The 12558-nt window shown below is 45.7% G+C and overlaps 1 protein-coding gene across 7 annotated transcripts in view; it reads left to right on the plus strand.

Annotated features, from left to right (window-relative positions):
* Dennd2b (DENN domain containing 2B) overlaps window positions 1-8370 on the plus strand; it is a 190146-nt gene extending 181776 nt beyond the window's left edge. For all 7 annotated transcript variants that reach the window (XM_048460601.3, XM_048460604.3, XM_048460607.3 and 4 more), the window contains 6 exons: window positions 3277-3454; window positions 3681-3722; window positions 4730-4841; window positions 5536-5775; window positions 7102-7188; window positions 7633-8370. In XM_048460601.3, coding sequence (XP_048316558.3) covers window positions 3277-3454; window positions 3681-3722; window positions 4730-4841; window positions 5536-5775; window positions 7102-7188; window positions 7633-7667 — 694 coding nt within the window. In that variant the 3' untranslated portion in view covers window positions 7668-8370. The remainder of the gene's footprint in view (window positions 1-3276; window positions 3455-3680; window positions 3723-4729; window positions 4842-5535; window positions 5776-7101; window positions 7189-7632) is intronic.
* Window positions 8371-12558: the final 4188 nt, after the last annotated feature.

Raw genomic sequence — 12558 nt, forward strand, 5'->3', positions numbered from 1 at the left:
TTTAGGAAGGCTAAGAGCTGGATGGGTCATAAGACTTGGTCCAGCAGATAAGCACTTTGAATTTTAGAGGTAGATATCTGTTTGTGACCATAGGGAGAGGTAGAAGTGATGAGCACTGGACCTGCGGCATCTAGGAAGGAAAAAAAAAGATTTCTCACCAGCTGAGGTGTTTTTTTGTTTGTTTGTTTTTTTTGTTTAAGACTCTGTAGGGTGGGTCTGCAGGGAGGGGGTGGGATGCTGTGATGTAGGGTGGGTCTGCAGGGAGGGGGTGGGATGCTGTGATGTAGGGTGGGTCTGCAGGGAGGGGGTGGGATGCTGTGGTGATACCTCATCGTTTATTCTGTCAAAGACTCCACCAAGAAGCCACAGCACTGATTTCTCTATCATGGCATTTGTTCTGTCACTTAGCTAATAAGCTGCATGCTGTATTCTGTGCCTTGTGTCGGGGCTAAGAAGAGGGCAGCAAAAATTCTTACTGACTTGTCCTCTAGTAAGTACCAAATCCCTGGTGTACTTCCTTCTGTATGCATGAGGAGGAAGTTAAAAAAAAAATAACTCTCTTAATTGCTCAGTCAGGCAGTGGTGCAGGAACCCAGGCCAGTGCTCAGCTCAGGGAAAGAAGAAGGAAAAACTAGAATGGCTGACTTTCTTTGGTAGTTGCTATTTGGAGACAGGATCCCACTGTGCAGCACAGGCTGGCCTTGAACCTGCAATCCTCCTACTTCATTCATGAATATTGATGTTATATGTGGGTACCATCCTCCCTAGCTGAGCTGCCTGCTTTTCCAGGGATGGTGAGAGTTTAGAAATGAAGACTACTGGGGCTGGAGACATGGTTCAGTGGTTAAGAGCACCTGCAGCTCTTGCAGAGGACCTGGGTTCAGCACCTACATGGTGATTCCCAACTATCCATAACTCCGGTTGTAGGAGATCTAATGTCCCTTCCTAACCCCTGCAGGCACCAACCATGCACATGGTGCACATACATATATGCAGGCAAAACACATGTAAAATAAATAAATCTAATATAAATTAAAAAAAGAAGCAAAGACTACCTCTCTCATATTTCTTCCACAGCCGTGGAACTCTGTGTCCCACAGTCTAGGTCAGTGGTTCTCCGCCTGTGACCCTTACAAGGGTCTCCTAAGACCATCAGAAAACACAGATACTTACATTAGGATTCATAACATAGCAAAATTACAGTTCTGAAGTAGCAGCACAGAAGGAGCTGTATTAAAGGGTCTCAGCATTAGGAAGGTTAAGAGCCACTGTTCTAGGTGTTTCAAGGCCTATCTTGCCTTTGTCAAGGAGCCGTTTCTGGCAGCTGAGACGAGCCATGCGTGGCAGCTGTGGTGTTCCGCCTGGCCAGAGTGGAGTGATCCTGGCAGTGCCTGGGTCTTGTTTTCTCTTCCAGAAGGTGTCACACGTAGACACCATACCCACATTCCTCCTACTCCAGGCCGAACCTTTTTTTCTGCCCACACCACAGTCCAGCTCCTGTAGGACTATTGAATACAACTATTGTCTCCTATGGTTGCAGCTGCCTCTAAGCACATTCCAGAAGGAAAATACCCCAGAGTCTTTTTTTTTTTTCTTGGTTCACTTGGTATTCAAGTTTTATCAGTCTTGGGTGTTAGAAAAAGCTGTCCTTTTCATGGGAGTCTGTCTGACTGGAAGGGGAGGGTGGGTGGCTCTGCAGTGGACCGTGGACCAGAACTGTAGTGGCTCCAGCACAGCCTAAGCCCTCTCTCCTTTTAGGTTTTTTCATAAGTCTTTTTTTTTTTTTTTTTTGATGGTGGTCTCCCTTTCTGTTGGTGTTGGTTGGCTCTAGAGGTTTTACAAGATCATCTACCTCCCCTCCCTACCGCCCTTGGCACATTGGAGAGGACTGTGGAGATCAGATTACTTTCTTGCTGTTCTCAGAATGGCTCTCAGAGTCAGGTCTCCAAGCCTAGCACTAGCAGTATTTTAGGTGCCCAGTGGGTAACAGATTAGTCACACGGGTCCTGCAACTACCTAGATACTTAGAGAAAAGGAGCAGGGGCTGGGTTTTGTTCTCCCCATTGGGGTATTAGGTATAAAAATGTGAATCCATGCCACAGCACCTGAGGGAGAACCCAGATACTTTGGGGGCCCAGGGTAGGCTTCACAACATATCCAGGAATGATCTCAAACTTGCTATGAGATGTAGCTCTAGCTGGCCTGAAGCTCAGTCTTCCTGCCCAGTCTCCCAGCTGCTCGAATGGCAGTTGTGTACCAATATGCCCAAGGGACCCAGGGCTTTTCTGGATGATATGTGAGGCCCACTGATGCAAAAGACTCTACGCCTTCGTGTCCTCGTCTATAATATAGGTAAGAGGAAGGTCTTTTCTTTAAATGGAGGTCTCGCTGTGCTGTCCAAGTAGGTTTCAGTCTCTTGGATTCAAGTAATCATTGATCATAAACGCCTAGTTAGCTGCTTTTAAGGTGCTTGTTATAGCACCGAGTGTATTTAGAGGTCCTTTGGCTTTTTACCTGAAATACGGGTTCTATTGTGTTTACTGGCACACCACATTAGGCTTCTGCACACGCTGGATGTTTACTCAGTTTTGCCTGTGGACTTTAGGATTGCACCACTGTGATTGTCCTCCCACTTTCTCTTTGGTCATTAGGTCTGGAGGCTTGGAGCCCCCTCCAGGACAAGAAGGGGATGACCTCAGTGAGACCTGAAGGGACAGAAGGGTGGCACTTTCCATTTCTAAGAATGGTGTAGGCCACCACACACCTGATTTCTGCACTCTCCTCAGTTAGATTACTGTTATCAACTAAAGAGAAAAGAATAGAAGGCCGGAGGGCAGAGCAGTACTGGGCTAGAAGAAGGGAGAACTGGTTGAGTACTGGCTGCTGCTCATGACCAAACTGACCACAGCTGTGAAAGGAGAAGCCAATTGAGGGACTTGTGCAGGACCTTCCAGCTCCTGCACACTGTAGCTTCGTGATAAGCTCCTGCAGACTTACCCTTTGTGCTTCCTAGCCTGACACTCCCACTAGTTCAGTCCTGTCTAGACATCTGGGAGTGAGTGTGCATGCATGTATGTGTGAGACACAAACACACACGCCTGCAGAATCCTTTGTATGTTTAAGTGTGCTGCTCACATGCCTTCAGGGCTGTTTCTTGGTAGAGTCCCCAAAAGTGCAGCACATCAAAGGATGTCCTGAACCCCTAGTTTCTAACTATCCTTTCCTAAAGGTGTTGGCCCTGGGCTCAGGTGCCCTGTCTCTCTGTCTGTCCATCAGTACCCTGTCCAGCTGCTCTCACGCGGTGGTGGCCTTGCTCTACCCCTTCTCCTGGCAGCACACCTTCATTCCTGTCCTCCCAGCCTCCATGATTGACATTGTCTGCTGTCCCACCCCTTTCCTGGTTGGCCTGCTCTCCAGCTCCCTTCCCAAACTAAAGGAGCTTCCGGTGGAAGAGGTAGGCCACCTGGGGAGCCAGCTGGGGGCTGGGGGGGGGGAGGCTGTTGGGATCTACTTACCTCAGGCCTCTGGTCTTCAGACAGCTTCCGTCCTTTCTTCTGGGAGGTTTATCTCTGGCTGATTCTTTCCTGTCGTCTGTCTCCGGGAACCTGGGAGGTCTGGAGGCCTGGCAAAGGGCATTACAAGACCCAGTCCCTGACCCACTACCTCTGACTCTTTCTCAGGCACTGATGGTGAATCTGGGATCTGACCGATTCATCCGACAGGTAAGAGCAGCACACTGCAGAACCTGGATCTTCTGTAGTGCAGGCAGGCACACAGGTACTAAACACTCAGTCACCAGCCAACCTGCTTTTTGAGCTTTGATTTCAAACTTACAGAATAGATGGGGTGGAGATTTAACCTCAGTGGGATCTGTCTTTCTAGTTTTTGTTGGTTTTTCACTATGCAACTCTGACTGTTCTCGAATTGGTGATGGTTCTCCTCTTGAGTGTTAGGATTACAGGTATATATCACCACACCCAGCTTTTCTGGATAGCAATGTGCAAAGTTTAGGACCTGAAAGTTCAAAGACTCACCTGTAGGTTTTGTGGTCACGTGAACTTTTATTTTGAGATAGGGTCTGTATGTTTGAGCACATGATCTAGAAATAGAAAACAGGTCTCCAAATTTCTCTGAGCCAGTGCTTTTATCAGATACCATCTCTAGAGATATTCTGGAGAGTATAAACACTACAGAAATGTGCTTTGTAATATAAAGGTTTACAGTCATTGTCTGCTGCAAAAAACCTTTGTTAGTCGTAGAATCTTCTTTGCTCTTCACAAAGGAACATAACCTACCATGTCCCCTCTGGGAACAGTTTATGACACTCGACTGACAGAACTTAGGACTGCCGGGTGTAAAGCACCAAAATACAGCCACTTCACCAGAATAGAGAGTAGGGAACAGCAGCCCAGGCTCAGACCTGGGACACAGGCTAGGGCAATTCCTGCTCCAAGTTCACTTTACTTCCCACCTGGGACAGAGTAGAAGAATCAGGGAGATGGAGTAGAAATTTGTGGTTGGTCCAAGCCACAGTGAGCAGTGAATTGGCTGCCCTTTAAACTGTGTGAAGATTTCTATGCTTCAGTGCCCTCTTCCTAAAATGGAGATGACAATAATGTCAGTCCTACTAGAAGTGAGGTTACCTTTCTGAGCTTTGGGTCAGGACCTAACACACAGTCAGTGCTCATCAGTGTGAGTTGTGGTCATCCTTGCTGTCTTCCTTCTGCAGATGGATGATGAAGACACCTTGTTACCTAGGAAGTTACAAGCTGCTCTGGAGCAGGCTCTGGAGAGGAAGAACGAACTGATCTCCCAGGATTCTGACAGTGACTCCGATGATGGTGAAGGCAGAACCCTTCTGTTCTGAGTCTGGGCTTCACAGGCCTGGGCCCCTATACTATGCACTGGCTTCTTTCTGGCCTTTGAAGCTTAGGTGTAAGAACTGGGTCCCTCTAATTAGGCCTAGTGCCTTTTCTGCCCCAAGACATAACACTACAGACTTCTTGCTGACAGGAAATGAATCAGTTTTCTTAGGCCTTGTTTCAAGCCATTGCAGGAGTTGTAGGGACCTTCCTCATTTGTGAGAGATGTGGAAAAGGTAGTGATTTGGTCTCCAGTTTCCAGGAAGTATTTGTCAACTTTTTTTTTTAAGGATTATTTATTTATTATATATACAGTGTTCTGCCTGCATGTATGCCTGCAGGCCCTAAGAGGGCACCAGATCTCATTATAGATGGTTGTGAGCCACCATGTGGTTGCTGGGAATTGAACTCAGGACCTCTGGAAGAGCAAACCAGTGTTATTAACCTCTGAGCTATCTCTCCAGTCCCTGTATTTGTCAACTTCTATGTTTAGAGCAGTTTCTGACCTCCAGGAGCTCATGAGCCCATGAGGTAAAACAGCCCTTGAGCACAAAGATGGTCTAAGGACAGTGTGTGTGTTCGCTAGAGTTTGTTGGGAGGAGACTAAAGGAGATCAGAGATGGTCTTTTAGGCTCTTGAACTAAATATCAGTGATTTTTCTTTTCTTTTCTAGAATGTAATACCCTCAATGGACTGGTGTCGGAAGTGTTTATCCGGTTCTTTGTGGAGACTGTGGGGCACTACTCCCTCTTCCTGACACACAGTGAGAAGGGGGAAAGGGCCTTTCAGCGAGAGGCCTTCCGCAAGTCTGTGGCCTCCAAAAGCATCCGCCGTTTTCTTGAGGTTTTTATGGAGTCTCAGATGTTTGCTGGCTTCATCCAAGATAGGGAGCTAAGAAAGTGCCGGGCAAAGGGTAAGGCCATACAGACTGGGATGGGATGTGGTAGGCCTGTTTCAGAATTCAGTATAACTAGGCCTTGCAGGGCATCCATGGCCAGACCTCTTAAATGCCCTTTTCTTCTAATAGAAACTTGTATATTAGTTCTTATTTATTAATTTGGTTTTTTGAGACAGGGTTTCTCTGTATAGCTCTGGCTGTCCTGGAACTCAGATCTGCCTACCTCTGCCTCGCGAGTGCTGGGATTAAAAGTGCACCACCGCTGTCTATTTTGTTATTGTTGTTGTTTTTGAGAAAGGACCCTGGCTGTAACCTGGCTGGCCTTGAACCCTAGGGAATCTTTTCTTCTCAGGCTCTCCTGTTTGGGGGTTACAGATGCGTAATACTACAATGGCTTGGAGCTCTGTACTTTTTGTCCCAGTAAACCTTTACAAGACATGTGGTAGCCATGTCTGGAATCCTAGTACTTGGGAGGTGGAGGCAAGAGTTCAAGGTCCTCTTCAGGTATGAATTGAGTTTAGGACCAGTGTGGGCTGCGTGCAGCATCTCAAAAGGAAAAGAAAAAGGGCAGGCATTGGCACAGGTGTTTAATCCCAGCACTTTAGAGGCAGAGACAGACAGATTTCTGAGTTGGAGGTCAGCCAAGATCTACATAGTAAGTCCCTGTCTCAAATAAAACAATAAAAGCAAAACAATAACAAAAAGGCAAACAAAACACAGCACAAGACATACCAGTGGGAACGCATCTCCAGTAGCAGGCATTGGTGGCCCATCCTGTCTTCCCGTACTTATTCCCGGAAAGGGACCAGACTGAGCAGTCTGGGGGCTTCTGAGGACCCAGGAGTTGGGAAGTCCCTTGGAAAAGACTGGGCCATCTGCCTTGGATTGCTGTTATCCTGCCTCTGAATATCATACTGGCACACTGGGTCTTTACATCATCAAGAGCTTTACATCTAACTTGTTGTTCTTCTCACACACACTCCTGTTAACTATTTAGCTGAACAAAGCTTTTTGGGATAGCATGGTGGATCAACCTAAAAGGAAGTAGAGGTCTCCACACAGGGACATCCTGAAGCACAGAGCAGCCTCACTGCAGTGCTTATCAGGCATGGGCGGCAGGGGTAGTCAGGCTGTGAAGACTTGCTCTCAGCAGTGAACACCTGTGAGATGTGTCACTAGGAGTCACTGTAATGACCCAGTCAGGGTTCGCATACAATGCTCCCACCAACTATTAGACTAGATGTTTGCCTTTTCCCTTTTGCACCTGCACTGCGTGGTTCATCATACATTCATGTCTCCATTGTTCTTTCTTTCCCTCTATCTGCTGTTCATCTGTCTCAGGCCTCTTTGAGCAGCGAGTGGAGCAGTATCTAGAAGAGCTCCCCGACACTGAGCAGAGCGGGATGAACAAGTTTCTCCGTGGCTTGGGTAAGTTACTTGTTACTGATGGAGATGGTTAAGGGGAGTTGTCCCATAAAATACTGTAAATCTACGCACCCGTTAAGTCAGTTTTTTTTTTAGTATATTCCTTCTTTTTATTCAAATGGGAGCTATGAGTGATAGTCATCTTTGTTCTTGTAATGTCAGAGTGCCAGTTCTGCAAAGCCCCAGTCCTTCAGGGAGCTCAGCCAGTGTGATATCAGAACCGTAGCAGATCTTTTAAAAAGGAAACCAAAGCCAGAGATTCAGGTTTTGCTTAAAGTCACACAGTGACTGACTCAGTGTCCTAGTGTTTTCCCTGCCTTACCACCAGAGCTGTCACCCCAGTCTGTCTAAGTAGCTCTGCAAGGAGAGGAAGGGAGGCAAGGTAAAAGCATGGAAGTTGAAAGGGTACCATGAAACATCCTCACCTTTGCCCTCTCTGGCCCACAGGCAACAAGATGAAGTTCCTCCACAAGAAGAATTAAATACCGTTCCCATTGCAGAGTCTAGTGTATGCAGAGCCTGGGGAGAGGACCTAGTCTGGGACCCTGTAGGCTGCTGTGGCCACTCTGCCCCTACAGACCCCACCTCCAAGCCAGTCCACCTCTGCCTTCACCATATCCAGGATACTGTTTGTAAATAATCTGCTGTAAGCTTTTGTAACTGTTTTTGTAACAAGCAAAGAGAATCTGGTAAATATTTGTATATTCCCAAAGGGCCGGGTGCTTTCCTGCCTTGCCTGAGCATGGATGGAGTCTTGCTGGGTGCTGGTGACTGGCCAATTATGTGCAGCTGACTGTCTCAGCCAAACCACTGATGTTTCCTGAAGGCTTCTGGCCTGCCTGCCTGAGATCCCTGCTGCCAGTCTCGGGCCCTGGAGAGCAGGTGCTGTCTTAATTATGTACAAGACTGTTTATTGTTTTTAAATTCTAGAGTTTCTATTTTCTTCTTAGTAGTTCCCTATCCCCAAGCCTCTGTTTCTGAAAGGCAAGGACCACTCTGCCCCTACTTGCAATGTAGAGCCAGGTACTTGGGCCTGGTCCTCTCTTGTTCCTTCCACCCTCTGACATGGTCCGTGAGTCATTGGAGTGCAGCTCCCAGTCAGTGGTGGCCATGATGCGGTACAGGGCATTCCTCCTTCCGTCATCCACAGATGTTCTCAATAAACTGTGCGTTCATGTGTGCTGAGTCCCATGTGTTTTCTGGTTTCATTATCTAGAATTCTCTCCAAAAACTAAATCTGGATGAAAGTGTCCTTCAGGTAGCTGGGCAGTTAGTAAAGGGGTTAATTTCATGTGGGCTGCTGGCCATCCCTGAACACGAGTTCTCCAAGTAGAAGACACCTGTTACTGTCCTCCTTCAGCTTCCTTCTCTGGCAGCCCACTGCTCATTTGGGTGTTTCCAATGATGGAAAGAATATTCTTTGCCCGTAAGGATCAAAATTAAGTGACATTATTAGGTAGCCTGACTTCAGTGGACTGCAGTCCAAGTACCATTAACACTGAGCAGACTTAACCCTCACCCACTGCCAATGACTCCAAGTCATTCTGAAGTTTCTCCCCTTAGAATCAGCGTGTACACAGAAAGTTCAGCTGCACTCTAGGGAAGAGGAAGGGAACAGAGCGGCTTTACTTAGGTTTCCTACCCATGAAGGCCTTTGTAGAATAGACCTTGGAAACTCCTGAGGTAAGGGATACTGGGTTTGGGAGGATGTTAACTGTAACATTTCCTGTTCTCACATCCTAACCTGTTTAACTAGATAATCCCCCATCCTGGGTTTCTTCCCATCCTCATCCTTTTTCACTGATGCTGTGCAAGGCCCCTGCCTGTCCATGGATTATGCCTGCTACTTGCTTCAGAAAATATGTAGAGGACTTGTCTTCTGGGAAGGCAAAATTATCTTCTGGAAAAGCCTCCTACATAGTTGGCTTTTTATCAAGAAAAAAGGGGAAGGATTGTGGGTTTCCAAATGAGGCCAAGAGCATATAACAAGAAAATTCTGAGTTGGGCGCAGTCACCTCCAGCTCTCAGCAGTTAGCTCAGCCTGGGATTCCTGACCAAGTAAACTCCTTAGGAAAAACAACCAGTTCCCCAAATGTGCTTTTGCTTTGTCTCCCTGCCCCCATTCATACTTCCTCCTTCTTTGATCTGTGCCCAAAGAACCTCCAGACATAGAATCAGACTGCAAACTGAAAGTGTAAACTTTTCCTAAGTTTTGAAGCTGTTATCTATTTTTTGATGCTGGAGCAATGGCTCAGTAGGTAAGAGCACTGGCTGTTCTTCAGAAGATTGTGGTTCAATTCCCAGTACCCACAAGGATCTCTAACTCCAGAGGATCCAGTGCACTTCTGGTTTCCAAGGGCTCCAGACATACCTGTTGACAAAGCATAACTTAGAGCTGAAGCACTCATCTTAATTTTTTGAGACATGTTTTCTCTTGGACTTTGGAGCCTGTCCTGAACTCGGAGATCCGCCTGCCTCTGCCTCCCAAATGCTGGGATTAAAGGCGTGCGCCACCACCGCTCGGCACTCACCTTAATTCAAAACCCCCCATGTTGCAGCAAGCCTGGTGTTGTGAGGGGTTGGTGAAAATTGAAGGCTTTCCAGGCTCTGCTTTCACACAATCTGGAATTCAAGGATTCTCAATCCTATCAGATCTATCAGGTCAAATCCCCCTCCCCAACAAGAGTTTATCTGTGTAATAGTTCCAGTTGTCCTGGAACTTGCTCTATAGACCAGGCTGGTCTCAAACTTGCTACCACTGCCCAGCTCTTAACAGCAATATTACTATCACAACACCAAACTCAGCTAACATGACCTATATAAGTATCTTACTGTAATAAAAAAAATTGTTAACAATGAAGCTACATACCTAACACCTATAGAATTACTGTGAAATGTGATGGTTACATAAATAAATACTATGCCACAGATCCTACTGAATAGATGTCATTAAGGGTTTTGAAATTAACAAGTTACTGAACCTGAAGCTTGCTGATTCGTCAAGGCTGGTGGATCAGTGAGCCCAATGCATCCTCCTTGTCTCTACCTTCCCAGTCCTGGGATTAGAAGCATTTACCATCACACCTGGCTTTTTTCCATGAATGGTGGAAGAACTTGTTCATTTCAAAACCCTTAATCATAACCACACACCACCACAGCTGTCTTTATTGCATTAAGGCTCTTGGCTAGCCAGGCACACGGACATAAACCTGAGAATAATTCTTGGGTGCATAATGAATTATAGGCTAGTCTGGGCTACATGAGACCATCTGAAGATCAAAACTGGGCTTTGGGAAGAGGCCCTTGGTTGTCTGTCTCCTACAATGTATGTCAGCTTCTAAAATGCAGTAGTCTCACCGTTAGTTACTTGTAGCATTCTGGGTTTTTTGGGTTTTTTTTGAGGATCAATGAGGCGTTTATCTACTTGTTAACTTAGGGAATCAGGTATCAGGGTAAGAATCTGAATGATCTGAGAAGCAGTGTGCAAGCGACAAGTGACAACACCCCTGCCATGGTCCCTCCATCCAAAAAGACAAGGGACCCTCTTGAAGCCCTGCCGTACTGTCTGTGCTCAAAAACTTCTATGGCTAATTTTGGTCAGCTCGCAACTACCTCCACCCTTGGGTTCAAAGCAAATTTTACTGGCAGAATTGGGGAGCGTCAGAATGCAATCAAAATATACACAACAGATCAAAGTCTAACTTAGTGAGAGTGATCCTTGCATTCCTAGGATTCCGAATTTCGCAGAAACTTAAATGAAAATGAAAAAAAGGTGGAATTTGGCTTTTTAAATATTGCAGTCGGAAATTCTAGTTTTACCTGCTCTCTCCCTTGCATTACTTCAAATCTTATGATCTTCACTAAATTTTTTCTCTGTAGTTTTGCAGTCTGTCCTGGAACTAGCTCTCGTAGACCAGGCTGGCTTTGAACTGCCTCCCAAGTGACCTTTCTACCAATGCTTATGGCCCCTCACTGCTAAGAATACAATGTTTCAGAGCAGCTTCCAGTATATTTTCAGACTAAGAACTTGTGGAAAGCCAGGCCATGGAACTCAAGCCACCAACCAGGTAAGCTTTTGAAGACCTTCATGGCTTTAACAAATTCCCAGCAACATGGTGGCTCACAACCATCTATGAGATCTGATGCCCTCTTCTGGCCTGCAGGCACACCACTATATACATAACAAATGTATCTTTTAAAAAAATCATTGTTCCTGTTTAACCTATTGTTTACTTTTTTATAATTTTGAAGCTACCCTGTTGCTTTTTGGAGAATTTTAGCAAACAGTATTCAAACTTTGTTCCACAATGATCTATGGAATTTGGGGTAGAATTATCACAGCTGCCAAATTTGTTGGGAAAAAAGTATTCTTTCATGTATGTCTACTTTGTACCCTCAAGTGACTTTCACAACTAGTGTGACTTAAAGTGAAGAAAAGACAGGCTGGCCACATTGGCCAGCAGGTAAAAGCTCTTGCTATGCAATCCTAACAAGTTCAATTCTAGGAATCCATGTACAAGTGTACAAGACTACAAAATTGTCCTGATTTCCACCTGCACACAGGCATACCCATCATATACACCACTGTGTCTGTAGTCAGTACTAGGGGTGACATTAGACTATTGCAATTTTATGTCAGTCATAGTGGTTTCGTACTCAAAAACTTAAATGAATTTCCTGTGAACTAAGAGAACCCTTTGGTTAGTTTAACATTTCAAGTTTTACAAATACAGTTTTAACAAAAGCTCTCATCTTTGGGGAGTAAAAAGGCACCCATGACACTTCCTAAGGAATTGGCAGAAAGTGCTGCAGTGGTTAAGACAAGGATGAGGCTTGAGCTCTGGATCCTGCCTCTGTGGAAGGAACACATCTCCAGCCTGGATGGCTTAGAGACCAGTATTCAATAGGAAGGTACATGTGCTTTAAAATTTGGCTAGCTCTGACAGTGTTCTACAAACTATACTGCAAACATTTCCCAAAAGGAAGGCCTGACTCAGACCCCAGCATTAGGTAATGAGACATGCCAATGAGAGCTGTGTCAACTTCAAGTCAGGTTGAGAGCTGCAGCCTATGCACATATCCCAAGAAATTATGAACAGCAGCGCCAATTCCCAGCTGTGGTCAGAGGTGTGCCAACAAGCTGAAAAGCTTAGGCTGTGCTAAGTTCTTGATGCTTTTTTGCCATTTATGCCTGCTCACCATTTCATAAAACAGACCATACAACTTCATGAACACTAAACTGTGTAGTGTAAATGTTAAAATCAATATTGAAATTGCATTCATTTTGACTGAATTACCAGCTTTTAGTCCTTTTAGCAATTGGGTGCACGCAAAAGCATGGAACCACAGGCACTAAAAACTAAAGGAATTTCA

The sequence above is a fragment of the Myodes glareolus genome, chromosome 7 (genome assembly GCF_982192425.1).
Source record: "Myodes glareolus chromosome 7, mMyoGla1.1, whole genome shotgun sequence".
Taxonomy (NCBI): Eukaryota; Metazoa; Chordata; class Mammalia; order Rodentia; family Cricetidae; genus Myodes; species Myodes glareolus.